This window comes from Vidua macroura, chromosome 4 (genome assembly GCF_024509145.1).
Source record: "Vidua macroura isolate BioBank_ID:100142 chromosome 4, ASM2450914v1, whole genome shotgun sequence".
NCBI classification, from domain to species: domain Eukaryota; kingdom Metazoa; phylum Chordata; class Aves; order Passeriformes; family Viduidae; genus Vidua; species Vidua macroura.
This window is the reverse complement of record NC_071574.1, coordinates 65,481,096-65,498,027: the sequence shown is the minus strand read 5'-3', so window position 1 is coordinate 65,498,027 and position 16,932 is coordinate 65,481,096. Positions and strand designations below refer to the sequence as shown.

General features: G+C 47.8%; 1 protein-coding gene across 1 annotated transcript in view; it reads left to right on the top strand.

Annotated features, from left to right (window-relative positions):
• NAT8L (N-acetyltransferase 8 like) overlaps positions 1-16,601 on the top strand; it is a 32,854-nt gene extending 16,253 nt beyond the window's left edge. The window contains exon 3 of the mRNA XM_053976600.1: positions 9,280-16,601. Coding sequence (XP_053832575.1) covers positions 9,280-9,647 — 368 coding nt within the window. The 3' untranslated portion in view covers positions 9,648-16,601. The remainder of the gene's footprint in view (positions 1-9,279) is intronic.
• Positions 16,602-16,932: the final 331 nt, after the last annotated feature.

Below are 16,932 nucleotides of genomic sequence, written 5' to 3'. Positions count from 1 at the left end.
TTTTTGTTTGGTTTTTGTCTGTCACTTTTTAAATATGCAAATATTCTTAGTTGCTCCCTTTTTTACCTTTTAGGAGAGGCACCTCTCAGCCTTGTTTTTGACTCTGATTTAAAGAGTTTGCATGCACAGATGAGTTATTCTGTCCTGATGCATCATTATGCCATATCCTAAGTTTGAATTTAGATCTTGGCTGCAATTCATCTTACCTAAGTTTCTCCTGACTGAAAGCAGTTGTTTGCAGTGAGCTCTGTAGGCTTTAGCTGTGGTCATTTGCAGAAGAGGGGCTCTGCTGAAGAGTGACTCATCTCAAAGGTTGTTGACCTCACAGCAGCATAAAACCCCCTGGAAATCTTTCTACAGCTCAGAGTTATGTTTATTATTTAACCTTAAGTAAATGAACTTTAGCTTCTCTCTTTGCTTTGAAGCATTTGGTGCAATACTTATGTAGATACAGGCACTTCTGTTGGATAAAGGGAGTCTTGGATAAATTTAGACTAGAAAAGTAGTGATGGATGGTGCAAATCAGATTTATTCTGTCCATTTTCCCTGTTTGATTTATGGCTTGGCCAACTGCTAAGCTAAAGAAAGCCATTCAATGGTTATTGCTCAGTCCCTTTTTACAGTAAAGCATATAAAGTAAAAGTCAGCCACCAAGTAATGAATTCTAGAACATCCAATAATTGTAGATTTCCCAGCTTGTTCAATGTTTGGAAGTGAAAATTGCTGCAAGGCGAATTCAGTACCTTTTGAAAGCAATATAGCCATGTAGTGAAAGATTGATGTAGAAGATAGAGACCAAGCCTTAACAATGTCCTTTTAAGGAGCTGGCTCAAAACACAACCAGCAGCACATTTGATCTTGTAAACTAATTTCACTAATGAGGAGCTAATTGTCACATCAGTCTTTTGGAGCTGGCACAGCCCAGGCTAGCAAAACAGGCAGAAGAGCTTGATTTCTTTTGTCCTTAAAACTTCTAACTAAAAACCAGTCTAAATTCTAGAACATAGGCTTATTTAAGGCCTGACTCTGCTGTTGATCGGCTTAGTGTGTATTTTGCATGCATAAAGAGCATCTAGCCTGAAAAGTTTAAATACTTTTTTCTGGTTTTGTCCATTCGTGCAGACCAGACTGTTCTGCTGAGCCAGCTCCATTGCACTGGGACTCATCATCCAGTCAGCCCAGAGGACAATGCCCAGGCAAAATCACATATCCTAGTCTCTATCCGCTCCTTTAAGCTGTTTAATTCCTTGCTTATCGATAACAATTGCTCACATGCCAAAACCACAGATGCTGCCTCATTTCTCAATCTGTGCTTTCCCCCTGGTGACCCAGAAGCAGGTAGAACCTGGTTGCTGCATCTGTGGTTTTGTTGTACTTTCTCTGTTGTGTTGTCCTTTTCAGCAGCAGAGAGCAGAGCAATGGGTCAGGCTACATCTGTCCAGATAACCAGGCTACTTCTAATCCCCCACAACTGCTTCTGCAGCTTTTGCTTGAACAGTTGTTATACATTGGCTTTGTTACAGTCTTTGCTTTTCAAGGTGCATCATGGCCAGCAAAAAGAGCCTGATAGAAGATTTTAAAGTCCTGCTGTTACACTTCTTAATATAGCAGCCTCTGAAATGTGCTGGAAGGGCTGTCTTTATCCCATCTGCGGCATCGCCTGGATTTCTAGCTGTCTCATCAAAAGCCAGCTCCTGCGCTGTGCCAAGCACTTCCCGGGGCTTTGCTGAGCACCCCCTTGGGTGCTGTCACACGTGGTGACACTCTGGGCCCCAGGGGACTTAAGCCTGTTTGTAAAATCAACCAGTGAAGTGCTGACGTGGGGCAAGGCCACTAACAGCTTGCATTGATCCCGGCTGGCTCCTCGCAAAGCTTTGCCGGGAGTAAGGTGCGTGGGCAGGAGCTGTCGTAGAGGTGCTTCAGAGGAATAGGGTGAGGTTTAAAGCAAAGGTTTTAAGAAGATTAGAAATGCCTGCTGGGTTACGTCCCCAACAGTGACAGCAGGAGATGCCGTTTAGGACCAAACCTGGCCACTTTCTGAAGTTCCTTTGCTGCAGAATGTGTTTTTCTTTTTTCCTGTCAAAATATTAGAGTGAAAGTAAACTATAGCTAGCCATCAGCATCTTAGGGGTTTCTTGGGGGCTTTGGCACCCCAAAATGGAATACCTGTGTCAGAGTAGCTGGGTGCTTTTGAGGCTGCGCCAGCTCCATCAGAAAGCATGGAGCTGGCACTGAAAGTTTTCATACTGTTACTCTAAATTTCAACCCCACCACCCTTTCCACCCCCAGGTGCAAGTAAAGCTGCAGTAGGGCCATCACCTTTGCAGCAGCTGCTGCTGCTCCAGGTTTATCAGCACTGGCATGGTGCAGCATATACCACTCTGAATGCAGAAGTTGTTTGGGGTTTGCACTGGTGCTTAGGGCAGCAGTTGTTTGCAGTCCAAAACCCCATCACCCTGTCTGTCATTTCATCCTCAGGTTTATCAGTTCAGAGGCCAACTCTGAGCTCCTGTCTCCTGGGGCAGTTTGAGACCCACTGCTGTGGTGGATTGGGGTCACAGTGTTTCTGGTAGCAAATGTCCATGGATCTGCCCTGTGGGTGTGTTGCAGACTGAATGCTGGATGTCACTGTCATCCCACTGATTCCCCGCTGCTTGCAACTCAGGAGGCTTTGGCTGAGCTTTGGGGTTGTTGCAAGTACCTTCAGCCCTTGGGAGCAACACAGGCAAAAGGTAGCAAGGATGGAAAAGAAGGTAGATGGAGAAGCAGATGAACTGGCTGCTCAGAACCAAACCATCCATCTCTTTTCATGCTTTGTAGGTGATCTCATTGCCTGCTGCCCAGATGCTCTATGAATCAAGGGATGTCACCCACCCTCAGCATATAGATGCACTGCCCTGTACTCTTCCAGCTGGGAATTATTTATGACAGGGCAATGTGTCCTGCAGTGGTAGATTGTGGGGTAATTTATGGGGAGGAAGGTGTCCCACAGCATTTCTCATTTCATGCATGAATCATTCCTGTGTCCCTGACATATTTTGCTCCCCCACACCTGGGCCTTGTCTGGTGCAGAGGGATGCTCATGGATGTCAGGAGTGTTGGAGTCAGGATCTCTTGCATCTCACCCAGTTTTCATAGCCACAAACTACACAAAAATGCTGTTATTTTGTAGGACCCCTCCAGGAATGCCTTTTAATGAAGTCAAGTGTAGAGTTACTAGCAAACTTGTGGGAGCTGTCATGCAGCCCTACTTGAAGCCAAGGGAAACTAGAAAGGTGGAAAGGAGAGAAACTCAACACATGGGAAAGATGGAGGTAAGGAGGGATCGTAGGATAATGGCATGCCTCATAAACACAGATATAAATCCCTCCCCATCCTGGCTAGCTGAGCAGCTGTAGTCAGTGACAGGGACAGCTGCTGCCTGTCCTTGGTTGGTCCCTGCACCCAGGCTGGCTGTGTCTGGCTGGGTGGCAGCCGATGGATGTGCCATGTCTGTGCCCTCCCGCTGGCAGCATTCACATCCCAGCAGCCAAGCTGTCCCCAGAAGAGCCTTCTTTCTCCCTTGATGCTGATGTAACTTGGCTGTTCTGCCCTGTGTTTCACCAAGGATGAAGGGGAAGGACGAGGGAGTGTTGCCTCAAGTGCTGGATGGTTCCTCTTCTCCTTCTTCAAGACCCAGACAGGATAAAAGAGCAGGAATTTAAGCGACATCAGCAATACACAGCCAGCTTTGGGCTAGAGACTCTGTCCACTTGCTGCCATGTACTGCTTGTCTCTCTTAAAGTGATGTATGTAAATAGTGCTGGCAGGAGGAGAGCCCAGACACTGAACTTTGGGGCTTTTTTAACAGGTTATTGGTGCATAGGTAAAAACAGCTCTCACTTGGTCCAGATTCCCTCTGTACTGCCCTGCTTGGACCACACCTGCTTAGCACAAAGAGCTGCTATTCTGGCCAAAATCACACCAAAAGAAGGCACAGCAGGCTGAACAAGTGACTGCAAGGGCAAGTACTTGAAGCTCCATGATGTGACAGCATGTTGTGCCTCCTCTCTGCAGGTGTTTCTGTGTGGTGGTGTCACACCAGGCTGTGCTGCAGTCAGGGGTTGCAGGGAGGAGTCAGGGAGCATTTGCATCTCTGGGGATGAGCAAGCCTGTCACTTTTGGCAAGCCTTTATGTAGGTATATTAAGAGCATGGAACACAGGCAATTGCAGACCCTGTCCTATGGGAAGCACAGAAATGATTTTGAGCTTTTTGGTATTTGATTTTTTTTTTCCTTCCCTTTGCCCCTTCATAGCAGCCTGGGGAAAAGTGGAGGAGAGGGGTTTGCCCTGTGCAGGATGCTTTCCTTCCTCTGCTGTAAGGATGAAGAGGAGCTGGTCCTGTCCTGGTGGGTTCCCAGCAGTGGTGATGAAAACTGCCAGTCCCCTCATCTGGGTGATGCTCCAGGGACATCACCTGTGACAGCTTTGAGCCAGCAGGGGAACAAAATTGAAAGTCACAATCTCTGCTTGAAGGGATATTTTCTTCAGAAGTTGCATTTCTAGAAGTCTGTCTAGAAATTACATTCCAAGCCTCTAAGAATTAATGAGAGCTCAGCTACATAGATAGCAGTGCCACCCCTAAAGAAAAAGAGAGAAGACTGGCATGCCTCTGGGTAAGATTTCCATACTTGCCCTGTGCTGAGCTTCCAAGGAAAACTCCTTCCCACAGGGATGCATCCATGCAAAATTAGCACCAACAGGCAGTGGCGGCTGCAGGAGCTGCTCAGTCCTCTCCCAGCCCTAAGGAAAACAGGGATAGGTTTTACCTGCCTCAGCCCTCACTCCATAGTGTGCAGGTGCTGGGCACTAGGGAGCACCCAAGTGTGAGTTCAGGAAGTTTTGGGGCAGCAAAGCTTTGCTTACTTTTGTGGGAATACTAGAATTTTCTAGAAAACAATGTATTTGAAAAGTATGTGGAAGACAGAGCTTTGTCTTTTCAGAGGAACACAATTCTGGGGCTTGGGCTAGTGGCCCCTGCATGCTGAGGGCTTAAGAAAGCTGTTGGATCCTGCAATAGTCAGTCATGTGGGACTCAGGCTGGTGAGGAAGGCTGATGTCCCTGTCCCCCCTCCCTTCTAGCAGTACTCTGCTATTGCTTTTGGCTCCAGTCTTTCCACCCATCCACCCACCGGCCTTTTATTCATCAAAAGGTGTAGAAGAATTTGCAGCAAAAATAAATGAATTTATTTTCACCCACCATCCATCCTCGTCGGCTGCGTGGGGGAGAGCTGTGCAGCTCATGACAGTGGGGGAGGGTGGGAGAGGAGGCTTGCAGGCACAGCCGGAGGATTGCATGGCATCCTTGGCAGGAGTGGAGGCTATGTGGCCAGCGTGGTGCCAGCGCTGCGGGGACATCCTTGGGATGTGGTGTCAGCAGCGATGTGTGGACTCTGAGGGCAGCCCCATGCTGTGGGAGATGGGTGGATGGATTAAAAGAATATCCTCTTTGGTCTTCAAAAGCTGGGAACCATCCTTAAATTTAGAGCAGAATGACAGTGCCATCTTGTGTGCTTTCAGGCCTTGGGTGCCATCAGCTGAGGATCCTTGCTGTGAAGCATGGGCAAGCCGAAATCATGTTCCTTGGCATGCACATCACAGCCATTCAGCCTTTTTCATAGGTGTGTGCATCACAAGGGTTTTTTTTTATTATATGGTTTGGGTTGGAAGAGACCTTTAAAGACCATCTCACTTCATCCCCTCTGCTGTGGGCAGGGACATCTTCCACCAGACTAAGTTGCTCAGAGCCCCATCTAACCTGGCCTTGAACACTTCCAGGGGTGGGGCAGCCACAGCTTCTCTGGGCAGCCTGTGCCAGTAGCTCACCACCCTCATGGTAAAAAAAAAATTCTTTCTTTTTTGTATCTTTTGTCTGTGATGTGAGTTCCTGATGTCAAGATTGTGTGGTGAGGCAGCAAGCTGAGAAAGTGGAGAGAGCTGAGGAAGGTGGTAGTGAGTTTTCCATGGCTGCTTCTCCTCACTTCTGCTTTTGGCAGCCCAGAAGGAGTTAGGAGGGAGTGCTTGGTGTTTGGCTGGGAACAGCTAGGGCCTCTAGAAAGTGCCTCCAGTGCTTCAGAGTGGTGTTCCCAGGGCAGCTGTGGTTAAATGCAAGACATCCATGAAGAACAGATCCTGGAGTCAGCTGCAAGGGCTTTGGGTGACCACAGTGATGGGTTGGCAGAAGGTGGAGGCAAGTGAGGGTGAAGGCAAAGACAGAGATGCTGCCATTAGATGAGTATCTGGAAGGGCAGGGAGAGTTGTAGTTGTCAGGGTCTGTGTTTATCTTTGCAGCAGTGATTATTTTCAGATAGCATGTGAGAGAGTAAAACGTCAGCTCCTGCTAATAATAGCGCTGCAAACAAGGCTGTTGCTCATTACTGACAGCTGAGATGAAGTTAGTTTTGTTTCATCCTAGGTATGAAAAAGTCCAAAAACAAGCTGTGCTCTGAATTGATACCCTCAGTCCAGAAAAGGTCAGGAGGAAAACATTTCCCAACCCTGGAGTGCAAGGTGGTTTTTCCAGGGTGCTGCCACCCTGCTCCAGAGTTAAGTGCTGCTGGAAGAATGGATATGGTGAGGAGCTGCAGCTGGCTGGCATTGTGGAAAATGTAGAATCACAGGATATGATAGTTTGGGTTGGAAAGGACCTTTAGAGGTCATCTAGTTGAGTCTGGGTAAAAAGCAATCTAAGGACCTTCAGTGTTCCTGCTGTGAAACTGGAAGGTTTTCCCAGAGGAGAGGAAGTCCCAGCCCAGGGTCAGCAGCATGTGGTGTGATCCCAAGACAGCTTTCAGTGGCAAGTCCCCATCTGAATGTAACATAGCTGCCTGGAGGAGGGATTTGACAACCCCATGGGGGAAAGCTGTTCCTGGGCTTGTAGCCACCTTTGGGAACTTGAGGTGTCTTTGAGCCTGAAGGAACTGGCTGCTGGTGATCCTTGGAGCAGACACAGACATGAGGAGGACAGCAGGGTAGAAGTCTTGGGGACTGATGGCACTGGTGTAAAGGAGAGCTGAATACAACTCTCATTGTTTGAGCAGATGTGTCCTGTCTATGGCTAATTATAAGTGTTGTGTGCACAAAACACACTGGGACATGTGCCAGATACTGTTTCTTTTTGTGTTGAACTCAAAATCATTATAATTAAGCTTTAAAATTTTAAGTAAAAACTATCAAGGAGTGCAAGTTTGCTGTCATGCTGCTTGCAATTGGGTCCAGCCTCTGCTGGGATTGGACAGGTGTGGGAATATGGAGAGGGTGGTTTGAAGGGCTGGGAATGTGAAAGGTTTGGTGGCTCTGTGGTAGCGGGTATGTCCAGGTTTGGGTTTTAAATATTCAGAATACCTCAAAGTACCAGAAACGTGCCATTTTACAAATGTGGGAAGTGTTGCTGAGCGAGCTTTAGCAGCCTCTCAGGTTTGGTGGGCACAGAGAAGAGGTGCTTGCTAAGAAGAGAAAATAAGGAATAAAAGTGGGAAGCAGTCATGGAAGCAATTGTGTAACCTCGGGTTGAGAGGAACCTAGGTTGTTTCTCTGGTTTGAGGGGAAATGAGGCAGACTTGCTGAAGAAGCAGCTCCAGGAGGAGTTGCCATGGATGGGGCTGGATGAGGGGGATGTGATGACTGTGCCACCAGCTGCAGCCCAGTGGACACCAGTTGATAAATGCTTCATGGCACTTTTGGGGGCTGCCCCAGGAGTGGAGCCCCAGGGAAGCCTCCCACCCCTGCTCCCCAAGTGTGGGGAAATTCCTGAACCTCCTTTTTGGAACTACACTACAGGAGTGGTTGCCATGCCTGTAGGGTGAGGGTCACTGTGGCTCTTGGGTTCGGTGTGCTCGCCGTGTGGCCAGAGGTGTGATGGATGGGCTGAGGAGTGAACTGGGCTCAGCCACCACGTGATGAGCACTTTAAAACCAGCAGCGAGCTCTCTACCCTGCAATTTGTATGCAGAGGGAGGGTGGCTGCTTGGTTTCAGTGCTTGTAGGTGTTCGTCTGGGGTCGTGTCTGAATAAATCACGTTCTGAGATCCAAGTGAGTGCTGGGGAACAAGTCACGCTGACAGCGCAGCAGCAGAGCAGAGACATCTTCACTGCTCATGATAAATGGGTCAAGATGGGCCCTGGTGGTTTAAAAATTAGCTGTTGACCTAGATAGCAGCAGCATGATGACTTGCTCACAGTGGGAACAAGAGAGAGTGTCTCTGGAGCTGCACATTCCTCTGAATGCGAGGATGAGCCCAGTGTGCTGAGGTGAACCTGGGCTAGTTCCCTTCCCCTTGTTTGTAGCCAGCTTTTCCTTGGAAGCTGACCTGTGCCACAGGGAAGCAGGGAAGACCTTGGCTATCTCTTTCGGATGGCTTCGTGGTGTCACAATGTGCATTTTTCCTACAGCAGCTGCAAAGGCACCTCCCACCACCACACTGTGCTTTGCTCTCCTCCAGTGACAAAGTATACTGAGTTGTCTTACTCATGTGTCCCCTGGTTTTTTAGGAGGGGTGGTCCTTTGCCCCCCTGAGCACCCCCTCGGGCTGCATAACTCTGGTCTTACAGAGATGTGCCATGCATTTGGGTCAGAACAGTTGGTAGGGTTGGTGCAGAAGATGGAGCTGCTGTCCAAGGCAGGTTCTCTTCTGCTTAGCAGCTGGCTAAGAAGGCCATTGTCTGGACTATGGGTTTCTCCTGTCATGGGGTCTTCTTCCTCTGGATGAAGACATATTGCTCCAGAGCACTGAAAGTCAGTGCTTTTCATCTGGGCAAGAGACCTCTCAGTGCCCATGGTTGGCTGCTGTATTGAATAGTGGCTTTCTTGAGTGATAATTAAGCAACTGGTCAGGCCACATCTTGAATACTGTGTCCAGTTCTGGGCCCCTCAACTTAGGAAGGATGCTGAGATGTCCAGAGAAGGGCAACAAGGCTGGTGAAGGGTCTGGAGCACAAGTTCTGCAAGGAGCATCCGAGGGAGCTGGGGCTGTTCAAGCTGGAGAAAAGGAGGTTCATGGGAGACCTTCTTATTTTCTACAATTGCCTGACAGGAGGTTGTAGCCCCTGTGCATTTTCCGTGGGAAAACAATATTTCCTTCACGCTGTCAGGGAAAAAGAGTGTTTGGTCCTTGTTTATGGAGGTCATTAGTCCCCACACGTGACGTGGTTTTGGACCCCAGGCCCTGCTCCCAGATATGTGTTTGGCAATGGGCCCTTGTCCATCGGGGGTGACTACATGTGCTGCTTTATGTCCCACAGGCTCCTGCTTCTGGGTTGCCGTCCTGGACGGCAACGTGGTGGGGATCGTGGCAGCACGGGGCAACGAGGAAGACAACACGGTGGAGCTTCGCCGCATGTCCGTTGATTCCAACTACCGTGGCAAAGGGATCGCCAAGGCCCTGGGCCGCAAAGTGCTGGAGTTCGCCATGCTCAACAACTACTCCTCTGTTGTGCTGGGAACCACGGCCGTGAAGATGGCAGCCCACAAGCTCTATGAGTCCTTGGGGTTCAAGCACGTGGGTGTCGTCGAACATTATGCCCTGCCAGGGATGACACGCTCCTTACTGGAGAGAATGTTTTTCCAGGTCCGCTACCACCGCTACCGCCTGCAGCTGCGGGAAGAATAAAAAACTCCCCCACCAACCAAAACAAAAAAAAAAAGTATTTTTTCCCCCTTCCTCCCCATTCAAAAATAATAAATTATCCTTCTATTTCTCATCACCATTGATTTGCCAATTTTGGGTTAGAGTTTTTGTACCCTCATGTCACGTTTTGGTTTGCTCCGTTCAGCTCGATGGGCCGGCCGAGCAGCGCCCCTTCCTCGCATGCTGTAGGTGGTGGTGCTGGGAGTCCTGCAACCCAGCGGGACGGAGCGGAGCAGCGGCCTCTCCTTCCCAGGTACCTCTGTAAAGCACAGAAACTTACTGCAAAATAGTACAACTGCTCTGGTGTACATAGTCCTCTCCTTTTCCAGGTGTAAGATAACATAGTGATGCATTCATAATAGTGCAGAAATATTACTTGAATGCAGTTTTCAGTATTTCTCGCACCAGTAAGTAGAATATGCATTCCTCTTACCGTAATCTACTGGTTAATAGTTTTCAGAGAAAAGGTGGGGGGTACACCCTACCCCTCCGCCCCAACCCGCTTGCTACAATGCATGAAGAGGAAAGCGCGTGCACGCACTCAAACACATCGCACTGCCACCACGGCACTGGTGTTGCACTTTTTTTGGATGTGCCTCATTCTGCCAAATGTCTGAGAGACCCCGGGTGCATCCGGTAACCACGACTCCGCTCCGCCTCCCCTCCTTCCTACGCCAGCACAGACTCGGACCGGCTGAACTGAGCCCCATTGTACCATAGTGTGATGTTAAGATCAAACCTAAGTATCTCCTGCGCTGTTCCGTAGCCACGCGTAACCTGCAGTCCTGGGCCAGACTCCGCATGTGCGTTGGACTTTCTCTTTGCTGCCTTTTGGTTTTTTTTTGTTTGTTTTCATCTTATTTTTAAGGGTTATTTTTTTGTTGTTGTTGTTGTTATTTTTAGTTTTGGCTTTTGCTGAATGGTGTCGTTGAGGCGTAATGGAGGCTGCAGTTCCTATGGCAACACATTTGCACATTAATGTGCGCACCAAATCTCACCACTTCAGAGAAGCAACGTGTGACAGATAATAGCATTTTGGGGAGCACCAGGGTGGGGGGGAGCGTACTTATTATCTTAACCAGCTGCTTGTTTGATAAATGTAGATGGCCTCACTGCAGCCTTCCATCAAAGGTAATTAACTGCTTTAATGATGTCAGATTTGTGAATTGTACAATGCAAAAGCAATGCAAAGCAGATTCGGCATGTGTCTGTACCCGGTATGTATGTACAGTGCCTGCCAACTAAAGAATAACCAAGACTACAGCTTCTTCTAGCCTGAGATATCAACTTTTATAACTTATTTAAACAAATAGCAACTTTGCATGAATTACATCTTGGGGAAAAAGAAGACTGGTAGGTTTTAATTTTTAAAGCGTGGTATCAGAAGTATTACAGAAAACCATTTCTGGCTGCACTTAATTTCAGGTGGGTAGAGGGGTTTGGCTCTGCTAGTACATTTAAAGGGGAAACCCCTTTATTTACTGGGAAAAACAATTATTATTTTATGAAGTATTATGCGTGTGGTGAGGGGGGAAACCCTCCCACCTCATCACAATGAAGTTGGTGAAGGGGTAGAGCATGTGTTAACCACGCTTGCAAATACAACGGAAGAGACAGCAGGAGAGCTGTGGAAGGAAGGAGCCTTGGGGTGTGGGGAGAGGACAGGGGGCCCTGGGGCAGGTGGGGGGACAGACAGCACCAACCTTGGACATGGGGTGCTGTCTGTCCCACTTCTACCAGGAGCTGCCCTTTCCTCTCCAGCCAGAAGCTTTCCCAGCACTGAGATGTGGCTGGCGAAGCTGATGGAGAGCAGAGGGCAGGGGGCTCAGCCCATCCCTGCAAGGGCCATGGGCCAGGCACTGATGCTGGGGATGGAGGAGCCGCTTGGCACAGCCCCAGTTGCCCTTTCATTGCTTGGCTTGGGCTCGGTCCAGCCTGTGAGGAGCTGGCGGGGCAGAGTCCCAGCATGTGTTCCAGCAATAAGGGGGTGGTGAGGATGGTGAAGGACACTGTAGCAAGAGACCATGAGTTTAATAAACAAAATTTCTCTATGGGGCACTATATTTTTAAAAGTCTTTCTATGCTGTACATTTCTCCTGAAGCTGAAATAATGTACTGTTGGTATGGGTTCTTGTATAGTGTACAGAAATCGGCAGAATATTTTCTTGCTGCATTCAGTGATTTATTAACCGAAGTAAAACAGACAAATAAGTGTTAGCAAAAGTTGAAAGAAAAAACACAAAAGTTTGTGCCTTTTTTAGTTTATTTTTCTGTTGCTATATAATCACTGCACTAAAACCTTTCCAGGAGGGTAAAAGAAAAAAACAAAAAGCAAAAACTAGTCTCTTAATAAGGGAGGAATATGTAAAGTCTAAATTGAGCATTAACTTTTTTTATTAGGCTATTTAATTAAACTAATGTTGCTGGTTTTATTTGATACCTGTGCCTTTGAAATAAAACTCCACATCCTGTCAGAAAATCCAAACCTGGAATAAATCCCACCAGATCCCACAGACACAGAAGTACCATCAGGTTTACCAGTATTTTCTTCTAAAACGTGTAAACTTTGACTGATGATATTACAGTATCTGATTGTAATACCTGTTGAGTTTCCTGGGGAAGAGGTGCTTTGGGAAGGTGTGGCTTTGGGGGTGCTGTCTGCATTCCTCCCCAACACACAGAAATGCACTGATAAGGATTGAGTTTTTGCCACTTGGCCAGTAGCTGCCAAGAAAATTTATTCCCTTAATGCTTCTGCCAGTTGCTTTGTGACCAGGCTTTTTGGAAGAAATCCAGCTGGTTGCTCCCAGCTCTCTGCCCAGAACAGCTTGTTTCTGAAGGAAAGGGCTGGCTGCCAAATAGGCTGGGATTTGCTCTCCTTGGAAGATGGCGCAGGCTGCCAGAGCTGCATCCCTGGTAGAAGCACTGGGACAGGGGTGCACAACCTCCTGTGTTGTTGCTGCTCTCCCACCCAGAGCTGCCAGGGTTGGGCTTAAAAGCACCACATGATGCTGTTGTTCTGTCTGCATTCATGGGAAGTTTCCCATGCAGGGCTCTGGGGATAGGAGTGCTGGGTTCTGGACCGTGCCAGGCTCACCTGCTGCCAGGGAAGTGTGTGGGCAGACTGTGGTGCAGCTCACAGGGTGACACGTTGAGGTTGAGCTGCCTTTGGCAGATCCATCCATCTGCTCTGCACTGGTTTAAACAGCTTGGTAAAGGTCAGCACAGCCCTTTCTCTGGGCCTGAGCATCATCTCCTGACTCTCCCCATCCCAGATCAGTGGCTGGGTGGGTGAGGAGCAGCACAAGGTGGTTGTGGGGTTGGTCCCAAGCAGAAGAGGTGATGGTCTGGACCTACTGCCAGTCCTTGAGTCTTGATTCCAACAGAGACCCACATCAGTGTGAGATGGGAGGGGATTTTCCTGATTTATTTTGGGGGGTTCTCTTTCCAAGGACAACATTGGCAGGAATGTGAGGAAGAGTGGAGCATGTCTTGAGTTTGAGCCCAAGGTTGGTAAATGTGGTGATCAAGTAAGACCAGTTCAGATTTAGGTGGAGGATGTTTTAGACATGTGAAGGCACTTCCCACAGCAGCTCCTACTCTGCAGTGCAGGTGGGCTGTCACAGCCCCTGCCCTCATGCTGCCTGCAGAGATGCAGTTTCCTCACCTGGTTGCTCTCTCCTTAGAGTGGGGCTTTTTGTGCTAATCCCTGTGCACAAGACACTGCTCAAGTGTCCTTTGCTTGGAGGGCCTTGGGACAGAGCCCTTGCTCCCTGAGAAAAGCACTAGGTCTCATGTCCAAAAGTTAAAAAAAAAAAAAAAAAACAGGAAAGAAGGGAAAATTTGCATTACTGTGGCTGAGGTCCACAGCCTTGGGATTGCCCCAGCCCTCCAGCACAGCCTGGGCCAATCCCTGTGGAGTGAGTGGGAGCTCCCTCCACGTCCTAAGCAAACTGGCATCTCAAGCACCTGTCATATTTGGCAATAAGCTCTCTGGGAAGCTTGGCCCCTAAACAGATCCAGGCTGATAATGCTAAGCAATCAAACCAACAAAGAAAGTGGTTTCTAGTCTAACTTGAAACCCTTAAATTTGTATTTGTTGTAAATTCATGCTGTGTTTTCCATCGGTGAAGCAGACAGCACCTGCAAGATTCTTAGGAATGGCAACTGTGTCTCTGCTGGGAGATGCAGAAAAGTCCAGGGCACTGCCATCAGTGGGAAGCTGTTCTTTTCCCATCCCTCTGTCTCTATGTGGGATGCTATCTCTGAGAAAGCCTTTACCTTTCTCCAGAAGTGATCCTGCTTCTTGGTCCTGTGCATGGGTACAGCCTGCAGGACTCATTTCAGAATTGCCTGTCAGCAAGTGCAGGGGGCAAATGACCCTGGGGACATCTGTCCCCAGAGCTGGGACCTAGGGTCATTTTGCCTCTGTGTTCCTCCCCATGGGAAATGAGGATGATTCTTCGCGTTGTGATGTCAGAATTTAAGAGTCCCTGGGTAGGGGAGGCAGGACTAAGGGCCAGCAGTGGCTGTTGGGGTTGGATGTGCCTGGTGGGGTGCTGGTTCTGCACACCTGCAGCAGGAGCAGAAAGTGTTTGGTGCCAGGGGTGTCTTGGGCCCCGTCCTTGCTGTGGCCAACTGGAAGAACAGAAAGTCCCACGGTCAGAATTCCCAAGGGAACTGTGGTTTTGCAGAACCTTGTCCCAATCCTTGCTGCTGCTGTTGCTCACTGATCCACACCTGTATGTGATGCTGTCTTTTAATTTGCCAGATTTGCTGGCTGAGGTGTAAATGGATAGAAACTGCAGGGACTTCCAAACTGCCAAACACACCAAGGCAGGAACCAGCTCTGGTTACCTCTGAATTAACAATCTCACTTTGGGTGTGCTGGGGCCTGTTTCACTAGTGCTGGTGTGATGCTCTAGGTATGCACTCTACTTAAAGCTTAATAAAGGCATTTTAATTGGACACTAACTGGACTCTTGCAGTGGAATATACTGTACCACATAAAGAAAATGAAGTAATGCTAAGTCTTAAGTAAGCTTTAAAATGCAAAAGGAAAATTTTGGTTTTTTCTCTCTCAAAATAGATCCACATAGAATCTTGAGGAAAGATTGGTGTGCTCTTGCATCCCTCAGTCCTAGGGACTACGCAACAGAGCTTATTCCACTAACCTGCTACCTGAATGGTGCTTGGGAGTATGTTTCATAGAAAATAAATCAGGAGATTAATTTGAATAACTGAGAGTTTAGTCAAAACACAGTATTGTTTAAAATAATAAGCTCCAAGTCAGCATTTGGAGTTTGACCACAGTTAAAATCACTGTTCAGTGCTGTCTTTGTAATGCACAATGATCACCTGTGGGAGAGAACATGCTTTTAACATCTAAATAATAGAAGACAGACCTAGTGAGACCAAGAGCATAACAAATACATTATGCAACTGTAAATTTATTTACAAGTAACACATTTGAATGCAGAAGCAGCTACTCCTATGTAAGTGCAATGAACTTACAGCTAATATTGTTTCTAATTTCTTTTCCTCCAAAGCTTAATCCTTTTGCCTCGTAATATGTATATTTGATTTTTTAAAATGTAATTAGGTTTAACAAAGCATCAGTTGCTTTGTGAGTTGTACTTATGATTGTGCTGGGCAGTTAGCTTTAAGCAGTTTGTGTGCTTGTGTTATTTTATTAAAGCAAAAGTCTTCTTGAGACAAATGCAGTAAAGGAAAAAAATAATATTTTGGTAGTGTTAAGCAGATGTGTGGTATGTATTTGGAAAATGTCCAATGTCAGTTAAAAAAAACCCCAACAAACAGGCTAAATTGCTTCCCAGAACTGCTCATGTTTAAGGCAGTGGCTTACTCGCTCACGCCTAAATAAGAAACTTGGGTTCCCCCAAACAGCCTCTTACTCTGCATCTCCTCACCGTTGTACAAGACCAATGTGAAATGAGTCTTGTGTTTTCTATGTTCAGCATAGTATGTACTGTACTCTGTAACGGGAAGTGGCTACAAGTCCTCAAAGAAAAACAAACATATTCTAAAACAGCAATAATTACCACTGTAAAGCAAAAGAGCACGTGGGGGAGAGCCCAGGGAGATAGTTAATGAAGGTGATGCTGTTAGGAGCACACTGGCAGCAGTGTGTTCCTAAGGGGTGCTGTTGCACCTGGGGAGCAGGATTAAGTACTCGGGAAGGCCACCACTCTCTGGAACTGGGTGTCACCTTGGCAAAGAACCTGCCCGTGTGGGGTCCCTAGAGCTGAGTCATTGTGAGCCCTTATGCACTGCAGGCTTTTCACCACAGTTAGGGGTGAGTTATTGCAAATACCATTCCTGGTGAGAGAGACAGACATAAGGAAGAGCTGTCAGAGTCACACAGAGGAAGGCAAACACTTATTGCCACAGTCTTGTACCCCAGCATGCCCTGCTGCTGCACTTCTGGGCTCAGCAATGGCAGAAGAGAGAATCAATTACTCTCATTTTCTGTGGAGGGAAGCAGGAGTCAGCTCTGTTGGAAGGCTGTTTGCATACCATCAAGGCAGCAACACAAACCGTTCCCCAGGCGTGGCAGCTGTAATGATGTGTGCAAGTTATCCCTTGGTGTGCTTCAGGCTTTTGAGCTCCAGCCTCCACAGCGTGACCCCGCTGCAGCGAGGTGTCTCCGGGAGCCAGCCAGCTCTCCAGGGACAGCAGGGTGTCCCCAGGCAGGGGCAGGCCAGGTGCTCTGGACAAATGACTTGTAGGTACTTAAGTTCTGTTCCTGATGGCCGCTGTAACTGTGAAAATTAACCAGACCTGCTGTGATAAATTTGGTTATATAAGGTTTATTTGGTTAATTTTTTATAAGTGAAAACTGAAAAGATGAAAGAGAATTGTAATATGAAAGCAACTGCTGTAAATAATGTACGAATGAATAAAATCTAAAACTTATGTCAGTTTTTTCCTAAACTGTATTGCTGTCAAGTTACTGATGTGTAGATGGTGCCTGCATCTTTTCCAGCTCCCCAGCTCCAGATGGGCAGACAGCACTCATTCCTGCTTCCGTTGATAACAGGGATATCTCTTTGTGCCTCATCTTGTCCTTAGGTTGTATTTCCATGCTACTGCAGCTCATACTGCCATGTCCAGAAGCTGCACACAGTGGAGACAGCTCTGCCATGGGACCTGGCCTGGCCCTGGCCACCAGGCCTAGGGCTACCACTGGCCAGCTGCCTGGTTGAGCACTCAGCCCAAATGCCCCCAGAGATCAGAGGTGGCCCTG